This window comes from Panulirus ornatus, chromosome 3 (assembly GCF_036320965.1).
Source record: "Panulirus ornatus isolate Po-2019 chromosome 3, ASM3632096v1, whole genome shotgun sequence".
Classification (NCBI taxonomy): Eukaryota; Metazoa; Arthropoda; class Malacostraca; order Decapoda; family Palinuridae; genus Panulirus; species Panulirus ornatus.
This window is the reverse complement of record NC_092226.1, coordinates 41362223-41388535: the sequence shown is the minus strand read 5'-3', so window position 1 is coordinate 41388535 and position 26313 is coordinate 41362223. Positions and strand designations below refer to the sequence as shown.

The 26313-nt window shown below is 40.9% G+C and overlaps 1 protein-coding gene across 1 annotated transcript in view; it reads right to left on the bottom strand.

The window, feature by feature from the left end:
- The window catches only part of LOC139762455 (glutathione hydrolase 7-like), a 302740-nt gene that overhangs the window by 192933 nt on the left and 83494 nt on the right, over positions 1-26313 (bottom strand). Inside the window, exons 4-6 of the mRNA XM_071687364.1 lie at positions 18190-18302; positions 13878-13989; positions 6062-6249 (exon numbers count right to left, since the gene is read on the bottom strand). Coding sequence (XP_071543465.1) covers positions 6062-6249; positions 13878-13989; positions 18190-18302 — 413 coding nt within the window. The remainder of the gene's footprint in view (positions 1-6061; positions 6250-13877; positions 13990-18189; positions 18303-26313) is intronic.

Below are 26313 nucleotides of genomic sequence, written 5' to 3'. Positions count from 1 at the left end.
TGGTTTTGATGCACGAGACCGGGTTATAGTGATGGGTGATTTGAATGCAAAGGTGAGTAATGTGGCAGTTGAGGGAATAATTGGTATACATGGGGTGTTCAGTGTTGTAAATGGAAATGGTGAAGAGCTTCTAGATTTATGTGCTGAAAAAGGACTGATGATTGGGAATACCTGGTTTAAAAAGCGAGATATACATAAGTATACTTATGTAAGTAGGAGAGATGGCCAGAGAGCGTTATTGGATTACGTGTTAATTGACAGGCGTGCGAAAGAGAGACTTTTGGATGTTAATGTGCTGAGAGGTGCAACTGGAGGGATGTCTGATCAGTATCTTGTGGAGGCTAAGGTGAAGATTTGTATGGGTTTTCAGAAAAGAAGAGTGAATGTTGGGGTGAAGAGGGTGGTGAGAGTAAGTGAGCTTAAGAAGGAGACCTGTGTGAGGAAGTACCAGGAGAGACTGAGTACAGAATGGAAAAAGGTGAGAACAATGGAAGTAAGGGGAGTGGGGGAGGAATGGGATGTATTTAGGGAATCAGTGATGGATTGCGCAAAAGATGCTTGTGGCATGAGAAGAGTGGGAGGTGGGTTGATTAGAAAGGGTAGTGAGTGGTGGGATGAAGAAGTAAGAGTATTAGTGAAAGAGAAGAGAGAGGCATTTGGACGATTTTTGCAGGGAAAAAATGCAATTGAGTGGGAGATGTATAAAAGAAAGAGACAGGAGGTCAAGAGAAAGGTGCAAGAGGTGAAAAAAAGGGCAAATGAGAGTTGGGGTGAGAGAGTATCATTAAATTTTAGGGAGAATAAAAAGATGTTCTGGAAGGAGGTAAATAAAGTGCGTAAGACAAGGGAGCAAATGGGAACTTCAGTGAAGGGCGCAAATGGGGAGGTGATAACAAGTAGTGGTGATGTGAGAAGGAGATGGAGTGAGTATTTCGAAGGTTTGTTGAATGTGTTTGATGATAGAGTGGCAGATATAGGGTGTTTTGGTCGAGGTGGTGTGCAAAGTGAGAGGGTTAGGGAAAATGATTTGGTAAACAGAGAAGAGGTAGTGAAAGCTTTGCGGAAGATGAAAGCCGGCAAGGCAGCAGGTTTGGATGGTATTGCAGTGGAATTTATTAAAAAAGGGGGTGACTGTATTGTTGACTGGTTGGTAAGGTTATTTAATGTATGTATGACTCATGGTGAGGTGCCTGAGGATTGGCGGAATGCGTGCATAGTGCCATTGTACAAAGGCAAAGGGGATAAGAGTGAGTGCTCAAATTACAGAGGTATAAGTTTGTTGAGTATTCCTGGTAAATTATATGGGAGGGTATTGATTGAGAGGGTGAAGGCATGTACAGAGCATCAGATTGGGGAAGAGCAGTGTGGTTTCAGAAGTGGTAGAGGATGTGTGGATCAGGTGTTTGCTTTGAAGAATGTATGTGAGAAATACTTAGAAAAGCAAATGGATTTGTATGTAGCATTTATGGATCTGGAGAGGGCATATGATAGAGTTGATAGAGATGCTCTGTGGAAGGTATTAAGAATATATGGTGTGGGAGGCAAGTTGTTAGAAGCAGTGAAAAGTTTTTATCGAGGATGTAAGGCATGTGTATGTGTAGGAAGAGAGGAAAGTGATTGGTTCTCAGTGAATGTAGGTTTGCGGCAGGGGTGTGTGATGTCTCCATGGTTGTTTAATTTGTTTATGGATGGGGTTGTTAGGGAGGTAAATGCAAGAGTTTTGGAAAGAGGGGCAAGTATGAAGTCTGTTGGGGATGAGAGAGCTTGGGAAGTGAGTCAGTTGTCGTTCGCTGATGACACAGCGCTGGTGGCTGATTCACGTGAGAAACTGCAGAAGCTGGTGACTGAGTTTGGTAAAGTGTGTGGAAGAAGAAAGTTAAGAGTAAATGTGAATAAGAGCAAGGTTATTAGGTACAGTAGGGCTGAGGGTCAAGTCAATTGGGAGGTGAGTTTGAATGGAGAAAAACTGGAGGAAGTGAAGTGTTTTAGATATCTGGGAGTGGACCTGGCAGCGGATGGAACCATGGAAGCGGAAGTGGATCATAGGGTGGGGGAGGGGGCGAAAATTCTAGGGGCCTTGAAGAATGTGTGGAAGTCGAGAACATTATCTCGGAAAGCAAAAATGGGTATGTTTGAAGGAATAGTGGTTCCAACAATGTTGTATGGTTGCGAGGCGTGGGCTATGGATAGAGTTGTGCGCAGGAGGATGGATGTGCTGGAAATGAGATGTTTGAGGACAATGTGTGGTGTGAGGTGGTTTGATCGAGTGAGTAACGTAAGGGTAAGAGAGATGTGTGGAAATAAAAAGAGCGTGGTTGAGAGAGCAGAAGAGGGTGTTTTGAAGTGGTTTGGGCACATGGAGAGGATGAGTGAGGAAAGATTGACCAAGAGGATATATGTGTCGGAGGTGGAGGGAACAAGGAGAAGAGGGAGACCAAATTGGAGGTGGAAAGATGGAGTGAAAAAGATTTTGTGTGATCGGGGCCTGAACATGCAGGAGGGTGAAAGGAGGGCAAGGAACAGAGTGAATTGGAGCGATGTGGTATACTGGGGTTGACGTGCTGTCAGTGGATTGAATCAAGGCATGTGAAGCGTCTGGGGTAAACCATGGAAAGCTGTGTAGGTATGTATATTTGCGTGTGTGGACGTATGTATATACATGTGTATGGGGGTGGGTTGGGCCATTTCTTTCGTCTGTTTCCTTGCGCTACCTCGCAAACACGGGAGACAGCGACAAAGTATAAAAAAAAAAAAAAAAAAAAGTTTAAATGGAAAAAAAGTGGAGGAAGTGAAGTGTTTTAAATATCTGGGAGTGGATTTGGCAGCAGATGGAACCATGGAAGTGGAAGTAAATCATAGGGTGGGGGAGGGGGCGAAAGTTATGGGAGCGCTGAAAAATGTATGGAAGTTGAGAACATTATCTTGGAAATCAAAAATGAGTATGTTTGAAGGAATAGTGGTTCCAACAATGTTATATGGTTGCAAAGCATGGGCTATAGATAGAGTTGTGCGGAGGAGGATGGATGTGCTGGAAATGAGATGTTTGAGGACAATGTGTGGTGTGAAGTGGTTTGATCGAGTAAGTAATGAAAGGGTAAGAGAGATGTGTGGTAATAAAAAGAGTGTGGTTGAGAGAGCAGAAGAGGGTGTTTTGAAATGGTTTGGTCACATGGAGAGAATGAGTGAGGAAAGACTGACAAAGAGGATATATGTGTCAGAGGTAGAGGGAACGAGGAGAAGTGGGAAACCAAATTGGAGGTGGAAAGATGGAGTGAAAAAGATTTTGAGTGATCGGGGCCTGAACATGCAGGAGGGTGAAAGGCGTGCAAGGAATAGAGTGAATTAGAACAATGTGGTATACCGGGGTCGATGTGCTGTCAATGGATTGAACCAGGGTATGTGAAGCATCTGGGGTAAACCATGGAATGTTTTGTGGGGCCTGGATGTGGAAAGGGAGCTGTGGTTTTGGTGCATTATACATGACAGCTAGAGACTGAGTGTGAACGAATGTGGCCTTTGTTGTCTTTTCCTAGTGCTACCTTGTGCACATGTGGGGGGAGGGGGTTGTCCTTTCATGTGTGGCAGGGTGGCAATGGGAATGAATAAGGGCGGACAGTATGAATCTGATTTCCCGTACATGTCTTTACCCTCTCAATCAATACTCTCCCATATAATATCCCAGGAATACTCAACATACTTATACCTCTGTAATTTGAACACTCACCTTTATCCCCTTTGCCTTTGTAAAATGGCACTATGCATGCATTCCGCCAATCCTCAGGCACTTCACCATGAGCCATACATACAATGAATATCCTCACCAACCAGTCCACAACACAGTCACCCCCCTTTTTTAATTTGACTACAATACCATCTAAACCTGCCGCCTTACCTGCTTTCATCTTCCGCAAAGCTTTCACTACCTCTTTTCTGTTTACCAAACCATTCTCCCTAACCCTCTCACTTTGCACACCTCCTTGACCAAAACACCCTATATCTGCCACTCTATCATCAAAAACATTCAACAGAACTTCAAAATACTCACTCCATCTCCTTCTCACTTCACCAATACTTGTTATCAATTCCCCATTTGCCCCCTTCAACAATGTTCCCATTTGTTCTCTTGTCTTACGCACATTATTTACCTCCTTCCAAAACATTTTCTATTCTCCCTAAAATTTAACGATACTCTCCCACCCTAACTCTCTTTTGCCCTCTTTTTCACCTCTTGCACCTTTCTCTCGACCTCTTGCCTCTTTCTTTTATACATCTATCGGTCATTTGCACTATTTCCCTGCAAAAATTATCCAAATGCCTCTCTCTTCTCTTTCACTAGCAATCTTACTTCTTCATCCCACCACTCACTACCCTTTCTAATCTGCTCAGGTCCCACCTTTCTCATGCCACAGGCATCTTTAGTGCAAGCCATCACTGCTTCCCTAAATACATTCCATTCCTCCCCCACTCCCCTTACATCATTTCCTTTCACCTTTTTTCATTCTGCACTCAATCTCTCCTGGTACTTCCTCACACAAGTCTACTTTCCAAGCTCACTTACTCTCACCACTCTCTTCAACCCAACATCTTCTCATCTTTTCTGAAAACCTCAACAAATCTTCACCTTCGCCTCCACAAGATAATGATCAGAGATTCCTCCAGTTGCCCCTCTCAGCACATTTACATCCAAAAGTCTCTTTTTCACGTGCCTATTAATTAGCACGTAATTCATTAATGCTCTCTGGCCATCTCTCCTAATTACATACGTATATTTATGTATATCTCTCTTTTCAAACCAGATATTCCCAATCACCAGTCCTTTCTCAGCACACAAATCTATACAAGCTCTTCACCATTTCCATTTACAACACTGAACATCCCATGTACACCAATTATATCCTGAACTGCCACATTAGTCACCTTTGCATTCAGATCACCCATCACTATAACCTGGTCTCGTGCATCAAAGCTGCTTACACATTCACTCTGCTGCTCCTAAAACACTTGCCTCTCAAGATCTTTCTTCTCATGACCAGGTTCATAGGCACCAATAATCACCCATCTCTCTCCATCCACTTTCAGTTTTACCCTTATTAATCTGGAGTTTACTTTCTTACACTCTATCACATACTTCTACAGCTCCTGTTTCAGGAGTAATGCTACTCCTTCCTTTGCTCTTATCCTTTCACCAACCCCTGACTTTACTCCCAAGACATTCCCAAACCACTCTTCCCCTTTCCCCTTGAGCTTCGTTTCACTCAAAGCCAAAACATCCAGGTTCCTTTCCTCAACCATACTACATATCTCTCCCTTTTTCTAATCTTGGTTACATCCACACACATTTAGACCCCAATCTGAGCCTTCAAGGAGGATGAGCACTCCCCACATGACTCCTTCTGTTTCCTCTTTTAGAAAGTTAGACTACAAGGTGGGGAGGGTTTCCAGCCCCCCCGCTCCCATCCCCTTTCGTCGCCTACGACACGCGGGGAATGCATGGGAAGTATTGTGTCTCCCCTGCTTCATTCCTTTGACAGCATGTCCACCTTGGTATACCACATCGTTCCAATTCACTCTATTCCTTGCGTGCCTTTTACCCTCCTGTATGTTCAGACCCCGATCTCTCAAAATCTTTTTATCTCCATCCTTCCATTCTTCCACCTCCAATTTGGTCTCCCGCCTCTCCTCATTCCCTCAACCTCTGACACGTATATCCTCTTTGTCAATCTTTCCTCACTCATTCTCTCAATATGACCAAAACATTTCAACACACCCTCTTCTGCTCTCTCAATCACAATCTTTTTATTTCTGCACATCTCTCTTACCTTTTCATTACTTACTCTATCAAACCACCTCACATCACATATTGTCCTGAAACATTTAATTTCCAACACATCCACATATATACATTAATGCCCATTCATCTTAGCTGGTTGCATTCTTCTTGTCATTCTACTGTTATGGACCCACCTCCCTTAAGAAAATCTGATGACATATTTTTCCATTAATCAATGGCAGCAGAAAGAAATTTACCACAAAATTTCTAAAACTAATTTGTCATACTCACTGTCAGCACCATGCTTGGCTACAATATCTAAAAATTCAGCAAAGTTTTCTCTCTGCATAAAGGTGCCCTTCTGCAGCATGATGCCTTTGGGGAAGAAAGTCTTCTCAAATGGCGTAACACCATCTACTTTACTGATGTTAGACTTTTTGAGTGCATTTTCAAGTTGTGCTGATACATTGAATCCTCGCCTATGGGGGTGCAAACAAGACTGGTTAATTCAAACTTTGTAAGAAATTTTATAATTACAAAATTTAAACTGAATCAATGACATTCAGAACTGAAACTCAAGACTTGGGCTCAGTGTTATGTAAAATCTTATGTAAAGTTTACAGAAAGATGTTCATATTAAAACCATACATAAGTAATACTATGTGAACAGATTGGGTCAATTTCACTTTAATGTCAGTTTGAATATCATCATCATTGAAATATACATCAATTACATATTTATCATCATCATTGAAATATACATCAATTATATATTCTTAGAATTAATGTTTGAAGAAATAATATTAAAGGAAAATGTGACAAGGTGGCTGAAGTGGATGGTATTGCAGCTGAAAATCTGAAGAAAGGGGGTGACTGTGTTGTTGACTGATTAGTCAGGATTTTCAATATAAGAATGGATAATGGCGAGGTGCCTGAAAACTGACAAAATGCATGTATAGGGCCATCATACAAAGGCAAGGGGGTTAAAGGTAAGTGTTCAAATTACAAAGGTATAAGCTTGCTGAGTGTTCCTGATAAGTTACATTGGAGTATGGTGAGTGAGAAGGTGAAGGCATGTATAGAACATCAGACTGGGTAAGAAGTGGTAGAGGATGTGAGACATATCTAGAGAAACTCATGGATTTGAATGTGGTATTCAAAAACCTGGAGAAAGCATGTGATAAGGTTGACGCGAGATGTCTTGTGTAAGGTTTTAAGAATATACGGTGTTGGAGGAAAGTTACTAGAAGCAGTAGTGAGAAGTTTTTATCAAGTGTATGAGGCAAATGTATGAATAAGAACAGTGAGATACAGTTAAAGTTCAGTATGCAGCAAGGGTGTGTGATTTCACCACTGCTGTTAAATTTGCTTATGGATGGGGTGGTGAGGGAAGTAAATGCAAGATTTTTAGGGAGAGAGGTGAGTACGCAGTCTGTGAGGGATAATGTGTGGTGAGATCGTTATTTTGGGAGGGCAAAACGGGGTATGTTTGAAAATATAGTAGCCCTAACAATGTTATATGGAAGCGAGGCATGGGGTATTAACAAACTTGTGTGAAAGAGGGTTGATGTATTCGAAATGAAATGTTTGTGGACAACATGTGGTATGAGGTGGTTTGGTCAAATAAGAAATGAAAGGGTAAGAGAGAGGTGTGGTAATAAAAAGAGTGGTTCAAAGAGCTGAAGAGGCTGTGCTGAAATGCTTTTGACATTTTGAGAATGAGTGAGGAAAGAATAACAAAGAGGATATATGTGTCAGAAGTGGAGAACAGCAATATGGAGATGGAAGGATGGAGAAAAAAGATTTTGAGTGATTAGGGCCTGAACATGCAGGAGGGTGAAAGCTGTGCACAGGACAGAATGAATCATAAAGATGTGAACATATAAAAGAGTTGGCAAAGTGGTTTGGGTAAACCATGGACAGGTCTGTGGGGTCTGGTGGTGGACAGGAGGCTAAGGTTTCATTGCCCTGCACATGACAGCTACAAAACAGATGTAAGCAAATGTGCCTTTCTTCATCTGTTCCTGGCATTATCTCTCTATAACAGGAAATGGCGATAAAGTATGGAAAAAATTGAATACTAATCTTGCATAATTTTTTCCATACATATCATTTTCAGCATTAGCGAGGTAGTGTTCAAGAACAGATGACAGAGCCTTTGAGGGAAAACTCCTCATTTGGCCCCCTTCTCTGTTCCTTCTTTTGGAAAAGTAAAACTGATGGAAAGGCTTTCCAACTCCCTTGCTTCCCCCCTTTTAGTCACCTTTTACGACATGCAGGGAATATGTGGTAAGTATTCTTTCTCCTCTATCCCCTGGGATAAAAATAAAATGTTTAGACTAAAAGATATAGCTTAAGAAAAAAAAAGTTGGAGAAATCTAAAAATGTTAAATCAGTGGGAGAAAGTTAAGGGTGGTATGAACATAAAGCATATATAAAGTACTTTTTTCAGATGATATTCTAATATACACCTGCCATTTCTTGCATGAGTGAGGTAGTGTCAAGAACAGATACCTAAGCCTTAGAGGGAAAATTACTTAACTGTGTGAATATTCAGCAATGTGTGAATATCAGTTTCTATATTTCCAGACCAAATACAAGAGAAAAATAATCTAAGAAGAATTAAATAATCTTATGTAATATTATAACGAATAAATAATAATAATACAAAATATGTTGGATGGGTGAAAGCCATCTAAAGAGTAGCAAATGCATGTGTAACAGGGTGGACAGTCAAGCGAGTTTTGGTAAGCATGTGGGGGGTAAGGCAGGGTTGTGTTATGTCACCAAGGCTCTTTGACATATGAATAGATGAAGTGATAAGAGAACAGAAAGCAAATCTTGGAAAAGGGGGTCCAGTGATGATGGAGTGTGGAGGTGAGGTATAGTGGCTAGTGACAAGCCTGTCTGCTGATGATACTGTTTTGTTTGCAGACTTGGAAGAGGAATTGCAGAAGGTTGTAAGTGTCTTTTATGATGTGTGTAAGGATAAGCAAATGAAGGTTGGTGCAATTAAAAGTAAAGTAATGGTATTTGAAAGGAAATAGAATGAAAGTATACATTTTGTAAAACCATATAGATCGAAAAAGAAACTGTACTAAATTGCACCAAAGTTATGGGAGAAAGGTGAGAGAATTTTAGTATTCAGGAATTATCTTAGGTAGGTTTGATGAACGAGAAGTGAGAGAGAGAGGTACAGGGTAGAAGAGTCACTGGGTCCCTTAACAGATTAGTGATGGGTAGAGGTGTAAGGACAGAAGTGAAGAAAGGATTAAGGGAAAGCAGAGTTCTCCCAAGCCTGACCTATATAGCTGAAATATGGTCATGGAATGATTCACAGAGGTCAAGAAATCAGGCTGTGTAAATGAGCTATTTAAGAGAAGCATGTTGTAAGACTCGATGAAATGAAGAAAGAAATGAAAGGGTGCAGGAGAGATGTAATATGGCAGGGAATGCAAAGGGAATGAATTGTGGAGGAGTAGAGTGGATGAAATGTAATACTTTGAGGTGATTTAGGCATGTGGAAAGAATGCAAGACAGGGGAAAGTATATGATAGTTCAATTAAAGGGGTTGGTGTGAGAGGAAGACCACCTGTGACATGGAGAAATAGAGTGGAGGAGTACAGGCGATATTCTTTCTTAACTAACTATTGTCTGGTTATCATCCCTGAACAGTTGCTCCATTCATACAAGGGACTGATTTGTCCTTGTATGGAGTACTGCTCTAACATTTGAGGTGGTTCTAGCTCTACATCCTTACTTGACACAGTTGAGTCAAAAGCAATCTGACTTATAAACTATCACAGGCTAACTTCTCAACTTGACCCCCGTGCCTTTTGCCACAATGTTGGTTCACTTTCCCTCAGCACATTTACATCCAAAAGTCTCTCTTTTATACACCTATCAATAAACATATCTAATGATGCCTGATGATCTTCTCTCCTACTCACATGTGCATTCTTGTGTGTGATGTCCTCATGGCTGTTTAATTTGTTTATGGATGGGGTGGTTAGGGAGGTAAGTGCAAAAGTTTTGGAGAGAGGGGCAAGTATGCAGTCTGTTGGGGATGAGAGGGCCTGGGAAGTGAGTCAGTTGCTGTTCGCTGATGATACAGCTGATTCGTGGGAGAAACTGCAGAAGTTGGTGACTGTTGGTGACTGAGTTTGGAAAAGTGTGCGAAAGGAGAAAGTTGAGAGTAAATGTGAATAAGAGCAAGGTTATTAGGTTCAGCAGGGTTGAGGGACAAGTTATTTGGGATTTGAGTATGAATGGATAAAAATTGGAGGAAGTGAAGTGTTTTAGACATCTGGGAGTGGACTTAGCAGAGAAAGGAACCATGGAAGTGGAAGCGAGTCTTAGAGAGGGGGAGGGGGTGAAGGCTCTGGGAGCAACGAAGAATGTGTAGAAAGAGAGAACTTTATCTCAGAGAGCAAAAATGGGTATGTTTGAAGGAATAGTACTTACAACAATATTGTATGGTTGCGAGAAATGGGCTATAGATAGGGTTGTACAGAGGAGGGTAGATGTGTTAGAAATGAAATGTGGTGTGAGATGGTTTGACAGAGTAAGTAATGAAAGGGCAAGAGAAATGTGTGGTAATAATAATGGTGAGGTTGAGAAAGCAGAGGAAGGTGTGTTGAAATGGCTCGGACATATGGGAAGAATGAGTGAGGAAAGAAGAACAAAGAGAGTACATGTGTCACAGGTGGAGGAAACAAGGAGGTGTGGGAGCCCAAATTGGAGGTGGAAGGATGGAGTAAAAAGATTTGAGCGATTGGGGTCTGAACATATAGGAGGGTGACAGGCATGCAAGAAATAGAGGGAACTGGAACGATGTGGTAAACTGGGGTTGATGTGCTATTAATGGGCTGAACCAGGGTATGTGAAGCGTCTGGGGTAAACCATGGAAAGGTCTGTGGGGCCTGGATGTGGATAGGGGGCTGTGGTTTACTTGTATTACACGATAGCTAGAAACTGAGTGTGAATGACTGCGGTCTTTTTTTGGTTTGTTTTCTTGGTGGTATCCCAGTGATGCAGGGGGTGGCGATGCTATTTTCTGTGGAGTGGGGTGACGATGCTGTTTCCTTGGGGGCAGGGTGGCGCCGGGAATGTACAAAGGCAAACAATCCTTCAAAATACTCTCTCCATTTCCTCCTCACCCCATCACTACCTATTATCACTTCCCCTTTTGCCCCATTCACTAATGTTCCCATTTGTTCTCTTGTCATTTACACATTATATACCTCCTTCCAAAACATCTTTTTATTCTCCCTTAAATTTAATGATTCTCTCTCAGCCTAACTGTCCTTTGCCCTCTTTTTCAACCCCTGCACCTTCCTCTTGACCTCTTGCTACTTTCTCTTATACATCTAACAATAATTTGTACTCTTTCCTTGTAAGTACTGCCCAAATGGATGCGCATGGATGTGTCTTTCTTCATCTGTTTCCTGGTTCTATCTCACTAACGTGGGAAACAGCAATCAAATACGAAATAAAAACTTACCATGTACATAAGTGTAGAGAAATGATGAGTGCTTGTCTTCATAAAGAATAGGTTTCCCGTGATTCCAAGGAAAAATCAAAGCACATTGGGTTTCAGGGGAGGGAAGAGTTTCATGTCCTTATATGCATTAGGCATCAAAGCAGAAGCCATGAAACCAACTTAGGGTTAAGAAACTGTGGCCAAAATAACCACGAGAGAGAGAGAGAGAGAGAGAGGGGGGGGGGGGGGTTGCCCAATAAGAAGTAACTGAGATAAAACAGTTGTTGGAGGACCATAACGGGCTACAAGTACTACATAAACAAGGAAAGGGTAGTGATGTAAAGGTGTGCTCATCTTTACAAGGAATAAGTTTACTGTTATTCCAAGGATAAATCAAAACACATTGGGTTTCAGGGGAAGGAATATTCTTATGTCCTTATATGCTCTGTCCTTGATGCGAGACATCAGAGCAGAAGCTATCAAACCACAACTTGGGGGACAAAACTGAGGCCAATATAACCACTATAGAGTCAGAACAGCTAAAGGCATCCTGACAAGAGAACCAGTACCCATCCCAAGAAAGGTAGTAAAGAATGCTACGTAGGGATGATCAGTGAGCTTTCTGAAAATATGAGTGTTGATATTTAGATGGGAAGAGTAAGAGAAAAAACAAAGGGTGGGTTAGCCCAAGCAGAAGTTACTTAGATAAAACTGTGGTTGGAGGAACATAAGGGGCAGCAAATAATGCATAAATAAAGGGAGGGTAGCGATGTAACAGTGTGGTTGTCTTTACAAAGAACAGCTTTCCTGTGACTCCAAGGAAAAAATTAAAGCACATTGGGTTTCAGAGGATAGAAAGAGTTTCATGTCCTTATACGTATCAGGCATCAAAGCAGAAGCAATAATCAAACTATGATCCATCCCAATGAAAGGTGATAAAGAATACTGCATAAGGATGACCAGTGAGCTTTGCCAAACTAACAACAACCAGTGAGCTTTGCCAAACTAACAACAGAGCTGATTTTCATTTGGGTTTGCCCAAGAAGCAACTGAAATAAGATTGTGGTAGGAGGACCATAAGGGGCTACAAATAATGCATAAATAAAGGGAGGGTTCAGGGGAAAATAAAAGATCAAGTGTGTTTGAAAGTGTGGTTTTGAGGGTTATGAACTCATGTAGTGTATCTTATTACTTGTTCCATATAATCGAGGAAGGGAAAAAGAAAGAACCTCATTTCCCTGGGATCATCCTAGACAGACCCAATCAAAAGTTGAGGTAAAAATTTAAATATCCTGCATAAAGATTTCAGGGCATGGATGTAAACAAAGTCCAGTTTCATTACAGGAAGTGAAATGGTTAAAAAATTGTACAAAGCTGAAGGAATTGGGGGAATATACACAAAACAGAAAAAAAGACCAGTGTAGAGAAATTTTGAGCCAGAAGATTTTAAATTAGGAGACTCAAGGTCTATAAGGCAAACAATAAGTCATGAGGCAAGAAATAGGTGCCTTTATACTAAAGTAAGGGCAATCTCCACACTTGAAGTGGATACAAAGGTAGAGATAACAGTTGGAGATTTAATAGTGTACAAGAAAAGCAGGCTTGGACATTTGAGATTCAGTGAGATCAGGGGAAGAAGTGGTCAGACAGTGGTATACAGAAGAAAGATTAGATCAAAGACTATGAGTGTGGTAGTAATTAATAAATAAAGTTAAATCTGGAGGCTGTGTTTATGGAAACAGGGTCAGTCTCAATCACCTGATGGTGGTTATGTATACCCTAAGAACCATCTAGCTCTTTCTGACCAGCAGCCTGTTTCAATTATGTGCACCTGTGAATTTTCCTAATGAATAAAAGAAGGGAAAACACAAACAGAGAATAAGGATACAAATGAGTTATGTGTGTTTTCAATTGTTATGCATGAAATAAGGAATGTGTTAGGCTGGGGTTTCATCTCAGCAACCAACAGGGACGTGAGGCAATGAGAAAAATCAATACAACAAACTGGGCCTGAAAGGGGGTATGTGACAAACACTACAGCACTGGCTTACTGCACTGCTGCTGCTACACCAAACAAAACTCAGAAGGTAGTACCTCCCTAGTTGGTGGTTGGTTGCCATCCACCACTACCACTCCCTAAGTAGCAGCATTAAGACCAAACTTCCCTCATATCTGAACAATTCAGGAATGACATACCATTTGCAAGCAAAGCTAATGTTAGCAACAGCACCAGTCAGAAGTGGAGGAAGTGTGTGTGTGTGTGTGTGAGAGAGAGAGAGAGAGAGAGAGAGAGAGAGAGAGAGAGAGAGAGAGAGAGAGAGAGAGAGAGAGAGAGAGAGATGAGTACTTGCTTGAAATAAAATGCTGACATTTGTGACTTAAAATAGAGAAATAATGTGAAATAAACTGTTGACATTTGTGATAACTGTTTATATAAGTCTCCAAGGACCAATTGATGGATGGTTGCTTATCACTTCCCTGACTCTTTCATCTACCTTTCTTCCAAAATCCTGCTTGCCTAGTTTAAAACTTACACTCTTTCTACTACACATACCAAACAATAAAAAAAAAAAAAAGTAAATCATACATATGATGAAAATATAAACATAATAAAAAGTGGCTAACCTGGCTATCCTGATGCTTGGTTGAAACAGTGTTTGCCATGGAAGCTTTCCATATTTGCTATGAGCATACTCAAGTCCCCGTAAAAGACCTGGCACTCCAATGCTCTGTCCACCTACAGAAGAGAGAAGAGAAACATAATACACAAGGATGAAAATATATGAATGACGGAAAGATCACACGCCACATTCTATAAGTACGAGAGAAGGTTAGAAAAGAATTGACAAATTCAACTTTTTCATTCCTCCAAGGGAATATTTCCAATCCTTTTTCAAGGGTTATTCTAAGTCCTAAGATATCACAGCAACCACTCAGCCACTATGCTCCACAGATATTGCATGAACATTGGCAACTTGAGAGTTGGTCAATATTGTGACTGCTTCTTTCTTTCCATATATTTCTTTGTATTATACTTAGTCGCTGTCTCCCGCGTTAGTGAGGTAGCACAAGGAAACAGACAAAAGAATGGAACAACCCACCCAAATACTCACGTATATACATAAAAGCCCACATACGCACATATGCATACCCATACATTTCAATGAATACATACACATACATATATACACATGTACATTTTCACACTTGCTGCCTTCATCCATTCCCATTGCCACACCACTACACATGAAAAACAGCACACACATACACACACACCCCCCACATGCGTGTGAGGTAGCTAGGAAAAGACAACAAAGGCCACATTCGTTCACACTCAGTCTAGCTGTCATGTGTAAAGCACCAAAACCATAGCTCCCTTTCCATATCCAGGGCCCACAAAACTTTCCATGGTTTACCCCAGATGCTTCACATGCCCTAGTTCAATCCACTGACAGCACGTCGACCCCGGTATACCACATCGTTCCAATTCACTCTGTTCCTTGCACGCCTTTCACCCTCCTGTATGTTCAGGCCCCGATCGCTCAAAATCTTTTTCACTCCAACCTTCATCGTTCCAATTCACTCAGTTCCTTGCACACCTTTCACCCTCCTATATGTTCAGGCCCCGATCGCTCAAAATCTTTTTCACTCCATCCTTCCACCTCGCAACCATATAATATTATTGGAACCACTATTCCTTCAAACATACCCATTTTTGCTCTTCGAGATAACATTCTTGCCTTCCACACATTCTTCAACGCTCCCAGAACCTCTGCCCCCTTCCCTACCCTGTGACTCACTTCTGCTTCCATGGTTCCATCCGCTGCTAAGTCCACTTCCAGATACCTACACCACTTCACTTCCTCCAGTCTTTCTCCATTCAAACTTACCTCCCAATTAACTTGTCCTTCAACTCTACCGAACCTAATTACCTTGCTCTTATTCACATTTACTCTTAGCTTTCTTCGTTCACAATCTTTACCAAACTCAGTCACCAACTTCTGTAGTTTCTAACCTGAATCAGCCACCAGCGCTGTATCATTAGCAAACAACAACTGACTCACTTCCCAAGCCCTCTCATCCACAACAAATTGCATACTTGCCCCTCTCTCTAAAACTCTGGCATTCATCTCCCTAACAACCTCATCCATAAACAAATCAAGCAACCATGGAAACATCACGCACCCATACCGCAAACCAACATTCACTGAGAACCAATCACTCTCCTGTCTTCCCACTCGTACACATGCCTTACATCCTTGATAAAAACTTTTCACCGCTTTCAGCAACTTACCTCCCACACCATATATTCTTAATACCTTCCACAAAGCATCTCTATCAACTCTATCATATGCCTTCTCCAGATTCATGAATGCTACATATAAATCCATTTGTTTTTCTAAGTATTTCTCACATACATTCTTCAAAGCAAACACCTGATCCACACATCCTCTACCACTTCTAAAACCACACTACTCTTCCCCAATCTGATGCTCTGTACATGCATTTACCCTCTCAATCAATACCCTACCATATAATTTCCCAGGAATACTTTACAAACTTATACCTCTGTAATTTGAACACTCACCTTTATTCCCTTTGCCTTTGTACGATGGCACTATGCATGCATTCTGCTAATCCTCAGGCACTTCACCATGATCCATACATACAATGAATATCCTTACCAACCAATCAACAACATAGTCACCCCCTTTTTTAATAAATTTCACTGCACTACCATCCAAACCCTCCGCCTTGCCGGCTTTCATCTTCCGCATTGCTTTCACTATCTCTTCTCTGTTTACCAAACCATTCTCCCTGACCCTCTCACTTAGCACACCACCTTGACCAAAACACCCTATATCTGCCACTCTATCATCAAACACATTCAAGAAACCTTCAAAATACTCACTCCATCTCCTTCTTTCCATATCTACACTTAAAAGACATATTCACATGAAAGACTAAAGATTAAAGCATTTAGCTATGGCAAGTGAGTCACCACACAAGTAATCTTGGCCTTATCAATACACTGCCATCTGAAAAACAAAAACAGGCAACTGACTAAAACTGAAAAAACATGCAAATGACTAAAACTGAATAAAGCTTAAAGTAGTGAAAAATTAAACTGACATTAACAAATTTCCAGACAGATTCCTTTCTTGCAGTCTATATTGGTCACCTTTATATTTTATTTATTTCATTTTGCTTTGTCGCTGTCTCCCACGTTAGCGAGGTAGCGCAAGGAAACAGACGAAAGAATGGCCCAACCCACCCACATACACATGTATATACATACACGTCCACACACCTAAATATACATACCTATACATCTCAATGTACACATATATATATAAACACACAGACATATACATATATACACATGTACATAATTCATAGTCTACCTTTATTTATTTCCATCGCCCCACATGGAATAACAACCCCCTCCCCCCTCATGTGTGCGAGGTAGCGCTAGGAAAAGACAAAAAAGGCCATATTCGTTCACACTCAGTCTCTAGCTGTCATGTAATAATGCAACGAAACCACAGCTCCCTTTCCACATCCAGGCCCCACACAACTTTCCATGGTTTACCCCAGACGCTTCACATGCCCTGGTTCAATCCACTGACAGCACGTCGACCCCAGTATACCACATCGTTCCAACTCACTCTATTCCTTGCACGCCTTTCATCCTCCTGCATGTTCAGGCCCCAATCGCTCAAAATCTTTTTCACTCCATCTTTCCACCTCCAATTTGGTCTCCCACTTCTCGTTCCCTCCACCTCTGACACATATATTCTCTTGGTCAATCTTTCCTCACTCATTCTCTCCATGTGACCAAACCATTTCAAAACACCCTCTTCTGCTCTCTCAACCACACTCTTTTTATTTCCACACATCTCTCTTACCCTTACATTACTTACTCAATCAAACCACCTCACACCACATATTGTCCTCAAACATCTCATTTCCAGCACATCCACCCTCCCGCGCACAACTCTATCCATAGCCCACGCCTCACAACCATACAACATTGTTGGAACCACTATTCCTTCAAACATACCCATTTTTGCTTTCTGAGATAATGTTCTCGACTTCCAAACATTCTTCAAGGCTCCCAGAATTTTCGCCCCCTCCCCCCACCTTGGTCACCTATACAACAAAATCCTATTCATGTTGTTCCGTTTCCAGAATTAATCTAAATAAGGGAGAGAGTTGCATCTGTAATGAAGCGTTAGTTTGGTTAGTTTATTCACTAACAAATTATTTATCAAAAGATTCCTGAAAAACTTGCTTAAACTATACTCAGATCAAAAACTGATTATGATTCTTCATGATTAAAAAAAGAAGCATCACTTAGATTAAAATAAAAAACAAACGATCAGATGTGGGTCAAGATCCACTCTAACATAAGCACGATAAGGTTTCCACGTTTCACACATCTGTGGTGCGAGTCACATTAACACCTGAAATCATGTTAACTCATGTTAAAAGATACTCTTTTTTTTAACAACTACCATAAAGCTTATCACAATTCCAAAGAAAAATCAAGTGAAGAACAGTTTAATTAAGGGGCTAGCAAGTGTTTACAGAAAACACTCAATGACAATTGCACAAAACTTTGCATAAATATATTGTTGATCATTAATTAACAAGATGTGGGAATACTTAGCTTAATTCTCCTCGGACCTCAGCTGAGAGTGGTATTGCTATACAAAGGCATTTTCTCTGTTTCCTACTATATTTTGAAAATGCTTAAAACTTTCTGTTTGGTAAGAAGCAGGCAGAGGTAGCAGATTCTTGCATTTGTACTCTAAAATGAGCATAAAGAAAATGATATTGCTTACCTTCTATGTCCTATGCCTTCTGAAAAACTATTCTGAAGAAACCCAGAAACTTTTAAAAAACTGAATATGGCTCTGCTAAATTTTTTTACCAATCTCATGGGGCTGAAGTTCATCAGGATGATGGCTGCGTGGGACACCACTCATGAAGTCTAGGACAGTTGATGTGTTGCTCTTATGATCATGTACCAGCATTACGCCACTTCTGTTTGGTATAAATATCTCTATGTGAGATCTTCAATGACAAGAAAATATGTAATGTTTAAGCAATGAGTAAATGAAAATCTTGAGTTCAATGATCTGTTAAGCCTTCTGAAAAGAGAACCATTTTGTATTTATCAAAAGAAGAGTTAAAGGATGGCATATACAAGTAAAGGGAAGCCAATGAAGATATCAGAAAAATAAATGCATGAAACAGGAAAATAACAAATTACTCATAAAAAAAGGTAAATAGAATAGCAAGTAAGTATAAAGAGTGAAAGTGCATTAGATAGTCTTAGAGAATTCTAGTTACAAAGGATAAAGCCTGTATGAGATTTAGCAAATATTTCAGAGACTTTGCTGGAGAGGATGATGAAAGAGATGTATCTCTTGGCAAATTATGAACAGAAACATGGACAGAGACAAACAGGTAAATGTGAGAGGATGACATCATAAAAGAAAGAAGTATGAAGAGCAATAAAGCTCTTATAAAACAGGTCAGGTATAGCTTACGAGATGATCAAGATGGTGCACAGCGAAGGTGATACTGCTAAGGAGTGAATGACTGGATCAAAGTAGTACTGGTTCTAAAGCATAGAGGAGAGGGAAGAACAAATGAAGGTGGGAATAACAGAGGAATAAATCTTAGCACATAAGGCTAAGTGCTTGTGAGGATGGTGACTGGTCATATCAAAGAATTTGTGAACCCTTTGTTAGTAAAGACCACCGAGTTTTGGAAGGTATAAGGGTGTGCAGGCCAGATTTTTGAAATTAGACAAAATGAGAAGGCTTAAGAGAAAAAAATTGATATATATGACATATTCATGAAGTGGATCTGGCAGCGGATGGAACCATGGAAGCGGAAGTGGATCATAGGGTGGGGGAGGGGGCGAAAATTCTGGGGGCCTTGAAGAATGTGTGGAAGTCGAGAACATTATCTCGGAAAGCAAAAATGGGTATGTTTGAAGGAATAGTGGTTCCAACAATGTTGTATGGTTGCGAGGCGTGGGCTATGGATAGAGTTGTGCGCAGGAGGATGGATGTGCTGGAAATGAGATGTTTGAGGACAATGTGTGGTGTGAGGTGGTTTGATCGAGTGAGTAACGTAAGGGTAAGAGAAATGTGTGGAAATAAAAAGAGCGTGGTTGAGAGAGCAGAGGAGGGTGTTTTGAAGTGGTTTGGGCACATGGAGAGAATGAGTGAGGAAAGATTGACCAAGAGGATATATGTGTCGGAGGTGGAGGGAACGAGGAGAAGAGGGAGACCAAATTGGAGGTGGAAAGATGGAGTGAAAAAGATTTTGTGTGATCGGGGCCTGAACATGCAGGAGGGTGAAAGGAGGGCAAGGAATAGAGTGAATTGGAGCGATGTGGTATACCGGGGTTGACGTGCTGTCAGTGGATTGAATCAGGGCATGTGAAGCGTCTGGGGAAAACCATGGAAGGCTGTGTAGGTATGTATATTTGCGTGTGTGGACGTATGTATATACATGTGTATGGGGGGGGGGGTTGGGCCATTTCTTTCGTCTGTTTCCTTGCGCTACCTCACAAACGCGGGAGACAGCGACAAAGTAAAAAAAAAAAAAAAAAAAAAAAAAAAAATGCATATAATAAAGTGAATAGAAAAGGAATCTAACAGGATCTAGATATGGTACTAAAAGATGATATATGAATACTGCAAAGAGCATCTATAATGGAAACAGTACATATCTGAAAGTAAGTACTGGTATGAGCATGTAGTATGACATAAATCTGGGAGTGCATCAAGGCTGTGTGAGCTCACCTAAGTCATTATGCGTCTGTATGAATGAGACAAAGTGTGACATAAGAGCCAGGTGGGATGCATGTGGTGTTACAATTAACATTGGAGAAACAAAGATGAAGTTGCCATGTGTACTTAGTAAAGATGTTGTGTTAGCTGAGTCAATGGATGAGCTAAAAAAATATGAATGGCAGGCTATTGAGATAACATATATTGGAGGTGGTGCAACCAGTGAATGCAAACAAGGGAAAGGAAATCAGAGTCCAAGATCAGTTTGCAAGGTGGAGAACTAGAAGTTGGGGATGAGCTTATGTATTTGGGTGTGAAGTTTAATTAGGATGGTCGAAAGAAAGGCAGTAGGTTTGGATGATATTGCAGTGTAATTTATAAAAAAAAAAGAAAGGGGGTGACTTGTGTTGTTGATTGGTTGGTAAGGATATTCAGTGTATGTATGGATCATGGTGAAGTGCCTGAGGATTGGTGGAATGCATGTGTAGTGCCATTGTACAAAGGCAAAGGGGATAAAGGTGAGTGTTCAAATTATGGAGGCATAAGTATGTTGAGTATTCCTGGAAAATTATATGGGAGGGTATTGACAGAGATAATAAAGGCATGTACAGAGCATTAGATTGGGGAAGAGCAGTGTGGTTCTAGAATTGGTAGAGGATGTGTGGACCAGGTGTTTGTTTTGAAATACTTAGAAAAACATGGATTTGTATGTAGCATTTATGGATCTGGAAAAGGCATATGATAGGGTGGATAGAGATGCTTTGTGGAAAGTTTTAAGAGTATATGGTGTGAGAGGTATGTTGCTAGAAGCAGTGAAAAGTTTTTGCCAAGGATGTAAGTCATGTATATGAGTAGGAAGAGAGGAAAGCGATTGGTTCTCAGTGAATGTTGGTTTGCGACAGGGGTGTGTAATGTCTCCATGGTTGTTGAATTTTGTTTATGGGTGGGAGGTTAGGGAGGTGAATGCAAGAGTTTTGGAGAGAGGGGCAAGTATGCAGTCTGTTGTGGATGAGAGGGCTTGGGAAGTGAGTCAGGTGTTGTTCACCAATGATACAGAGCTAGAGGATGATTCGGGTGTGAAACTGCAGAGGTTGGTGGCTGAGTTTGGTAAAGTGTGTGAAAGAAGAAAGTAGAGAGTAAATGTGAATAAGAGCAAGGTTATTAGGTTTACCAGGGATGAGGGACAAGTTAACTGGGAGGTAAGTTTGAATGGAGAAAAACTGGAGTGAAGTGTTTTAGATATCTGGGAGTGGACTTAGCAGCAGATGGAACCATGGAAGTGGAAGTGAGTCACAGGGTGGGGGAGGGAGCGAAGGTTCTGGGGGCACTGAAGAATGTATGGAAGGCAAGAACATTATCTCAGAGCAAAAATGGGTATGTTTGAAGGAATAGTGGTTTCAATAATGTTACATGGTTGAGAGGCATGGGCTATAGAAAGGGCTGAGCGGAGAAGGGTGAATGTGTTGGAGATGAAATGTTTGAGGACAATATGTGGTGTGAGGTGGTTTGATCGAGTAAGTAATGAAAGGGTAAGAGAGATGTGTGGTAATAAAAAGAGTGTGGTTGAGAGAGCAGAAGAGGGTGTGTTGAAATGGTTTGGACACATGGAGAGAATGAGTGAGGAAAGATTGACAAAGAGGATATATGTGTTAAAGATGGAGGGAAGAAGGAGAAGCAGAAGACCAAACTGGAGGTGGAAGGATGGAGTGAAAAAGATTTTGAGTGATCAAGGCCTGAACATACAGGAGGGTGAAAGGCGTGCAAAGAATGGAGTGAATTGGAACGATATAGTATACCAAGGTTGATGTGCTGTCAATGGATTGAAGCAGGGCATTTGAAGCATCTGGGGTAAACCATGGAGAGTTTTGTGGGGCCTGGATGTGGAAAGGGAGCTGTGGTTTCAGTGCATTACACATGACAGCTAGAGACTGAATGTGAACGAATGTGGCCTTTTTTGCCTGTTCCTGGCACTGGGATGGTGGTGGTGGTAGTGCTATTTCGTGTGTGGCTGGGTGGAGATGGGAATGGATGAAAGCAGCAAGTATGGGTATATTCATGTGAACATGTCTGTGTAAGTATATGTATGTACACGCTGAAATGTATATGCATGTAAATGTGCGTGTGTGGGCGTTTATGTATATACATGTGTATGTGGGTGGGTTGGGCCATTCCTCGTCTGTTTACTTGTGCTACCTCGCTAACGCGAGAGACAATGGTTAAGTGTAATAAATAAATAAATAAGAAAGAAAGCTGAAGTTGACAGGAAACTCATACCAATGAGAAAAACTGAAGGTGCACTAAAAGGTCTTAATTAAGGGGAAATATATAGCCAGAGACTTCATGAAGTTTGCATGAAGGAGTATGCCTCCCTGTGCTGATGTATGGATGTGAAATCTAAGTGTATTTTGGTCAAGCCAGATAAAAATGAGAGCAGCAGAGGTAGACAACTTCATTAACATTGTTGGAATAAGGTAAATAGACAGAATATAAAGTCCAGAAGTGAGAAGGATACGTGATGTGAGGAACATGAAAGAAGTACATGAATAGATCTCTGAGAATGGTATAGTCATATGAAACATACAGCAAATGACAGAATGGCCAGGAAAATATAAACAATACAGGTTGAGATTTGAAAACCCATACTGTTAAAAACTAGCTGCTCCCAAAATCTGTAGTCAGGAGCATTCAAAATTATTGCTGACTAGAATCACCAGTTTCTGGAATTGAATGCTCTTGTTTACCATACACTACCCTAGCATACATTATTGATATCAATACAGGAACCATTATTCTTTCAAATCCCTGTTCTTGTCAAACAACAACCTTGTCCAAAATGACAGCTCAAAAAGAAAGAGCCTAGGGGTTATATTAAGAATGATTCTTTTCATATTCAACCTTCTGGATAGAGCTCTACCCTCATGTACCTATAAGATGTGGCATACATCATTAAGGAACCTAAACTAGAGTAACAAAACATTATTATAAACCCATTCCTTCCTGTATCCTAATGTATCTTCATTATGCCAGTTGGGACATAATAATTTAGGAATGGCAGTTTATTCTCATTAACCTAATGATGACTCAGAGATAAGAACTGTTATCATCCTATACTTCTAGTCTCTTTTTCTAAGTGACCAACATGTCCCGGGCATGGCCCAATCATAGGCCATCTTGGATAAAATAAATGGTGTTTGCTTTGAAGAATGTATGTGAGAAATACTTAGAAAAGCAAATGGATTTGTATGTAGCATTTATGGATCTGGAGAAGGCATATGATAGAGTTGATAGAGATGCTCTGTGGAAGGTATTAAATATATGGTGTGGGAGGAAAGTTGTTAGAAGCAGTGAAAAGTTTTTATCGAGGATGTAAGGCATGTGTACGTGTAGGAAGAGAGGAAAGTGATTGGTTCTCAGTGAATGTAGGTTTGCGGCAGGGGTGTGTGATGTCTCCATGGTTGTTTAATTTGTTTATGGATGGGGTTGTTAGGGAGGTAAATGCAAGAGTTTTGGAAAGAGGGGCAAGTATGAAGTCTGTTGGGGATGAGAGAGCTTGGGAAGTGAGTCAGTTGTTGTTCGCTGATGATACAGCGCTGGTGGCTGATTCATGTGAGAAACTGCAGAAGCTGGTGACTGAGTTTGGTAAAGTGTGTGGAAGAAGAAAGTTAAGAGTAAATGTGAATAAGAGCAAGGTTATTAGGTACAGTAGGGTTGAGGGTCAAGTCAATTGGGAGGTGAGTTTGAATGGAGAAAAACTGGAGGAAGTGAAGTGTTTTAGATATCTGGGAGTGGATCTGGCAGCGGATGGAACCATGAAAGCGGAAGTGGATCATATGGTGGGGGAGGGGGCAAAAATTCTGGGGGCTTTGAAGAATGTGTGGAAGTCGAGAACATTATCTCGGAAAGCAAAAATGGGTATGTTTGAAGGAATAGTGGTTCCAACAATGTTGTATGGTTGCGAGGCGTGGGCTATGGATAGAGTTGTGCGCAGGAGGATGGATGTGCTGGAAATGAGATGTTTGAGGACAATGTGTGGTGTGAGGTGGTTTGATCGAGTGAGTAACGTAAGGGTAAGAGAGATGTGTGGAAATAAAAAGAGCGTGGTTGAGAGAGCAGAAGAGGGTGTTTTGAAGTGGTTTGGGCACATGGAGAGAATGAGTGAGGAAAGATTGACCAAGAGGATATATGTGTCGGAGGTGGAGGGAACGAGGAGAAGAGGGAGACCAAATTGGAGGTGGAAAGATGGAGTGAAAAAGATTTTGTGTGATCGGGGCCTGAACATGCAGGAGGGTGAAAGGAGGGCAAGGAATAGAGTGAATTGGAGCGATGTGGTATACCGGGGTTGACGTGCTGTCAGTGGATTGAATCAAGGCATGTGAAGTGTCTGGGGTAAACCATGGAAAGCTGTGTAGGTATGTATATTTGCGTGTGTGGATGTATGTATATACATGTGTATGGGGGGGGGTTGGGCCATTTCTTTCGTCTGTTTCCTTGCGCTACCTCGCAAATGCGGGAGACAGCGACAAAGTATAATAAAAATAAATAAATATAGTAAAAATTAATCAGGGCTCTGCAAGTGTTTATAGACCTGGTTCTTGAAAGCAATAATGTTGAATGAAGAAGGAAAGACAAAAGGAGTGAGGAAACTCCAAAGCTTAGCTGTTCAGGGTAATAGGGAGATATCAAGAGGGTCAAGTTTTGAGTCGCCAGTCTTCATAGAGAAAGTATGGGAAGCAGCTGCTGGACATGTGCCTTGAATCCAAGTACTGGGTTGGGGACACATGCAAACATCTCAAAAGAACAATGGCCCAAATAATACCTGTAGAAAAGAGAAAGATAGCTGTAACACTGTAGTAAAAAGAAAGGAACAGTCGAAGGGATGAGATGCCATGAAAATTAATAGGAAAGAGGGCTTTCAATTCAACACTGGTTTATAAAGAAGTAAAGGAAGATGTCAGAATATTACTCCACATCAGAGGACATACAACCCCTGTAGGTATGAAATTGCACCAAACAAGAAAAATAGTTATGGCACCTTCACAGCACCCCTAGCTTTTGAGATTCAGATTCGTAATGGTGAATATGAAAGGTTTCCACAATAAACTAGAGATTATAGTTATACCCAACAGGTTTATGTTATTACAAGACTGAATTGTTGCGTTCTGAAATCAAACAGAGGGAAATGAATGACTGACAGAGACAAGGAGAAATTCCATTTACCACAATCAAATTATACTAAAAACTAGTTTACTGCTTCCCTATCCTGAGGACTAACTTGAGATTTGAAGTGTGTTCAGTATGATAAAGAGAATGAGCATCAGGAAGAGGGGAAGGAAAGTGAATTAAAGTATGTAACGCGAAGGATCATTTATGGTGAGAAGAAAGTAAGTAGGTGACAGCATAGAATCATGCAGAAAACCATTCCACAATGTTGATACAATAGGATGGGAAAGCTACTCCATCAACAGATATTTCAGTGGAATGGCCAATGGGAAAACTATACATTAGGGAACAAAGAGAAGCTGGAAAATCAGATGGAGTTTAAAAAGCAAAGAATTATGCCACACCTGTCAAATGCTTTGGAAATGTCAAGGGCTCTAGCTAAAGTTTCACTAACATCCCTGATGGAAGAGCAGCAGTGGAATCACAGGAGAAAACATCATCAGTAAACCTAGCACAGAAAAATCTATACAGGTGATCAGGGAGGAAGGAGTGGAGTTCTAAGTGTTTATGAAAGTGAGTGTTAAAGAGTTTCAAAGACTGGAGAGCAGAAGTGACAGAGATGGGCAATACTGAGAGGAGTTAAAGCAATCTCCTTTCTTGGGATAGGCTGAACCAAAGCATGCTTCTAAGAGCAAGGAAAAACCTGTATTTTAGAGGTGAACTGAGCAAGCAAGGATCAGACTTAGTTCAGAGGCACATCCCTTAAGGACTCTAGGAAGTATGCCATATTGGCCATATGCCTTGTCTACCCAGAGCTGGGAAAGTACTTGAAAAACCCTGTGAGGAGAATACAGAAGATGGCACAGGTTCAGAGGGAGGATGTAGGACAAAATGCTTAGAAGCAGAATCACTGAAAGTTAAAGGTAAGCAAAATAAAAAACAAAAAGAGTAGTTTTATCAGTTGGATTGGATTGGATTATAAAATTTAGCTTAAAGGCCAAGCACTGGAGCATCTAAGGCTATTCAGCCCTCTTAAATACAGTTTAGAATATTCTAAGTTAGATAGTCATTTTAACTGAAACAAA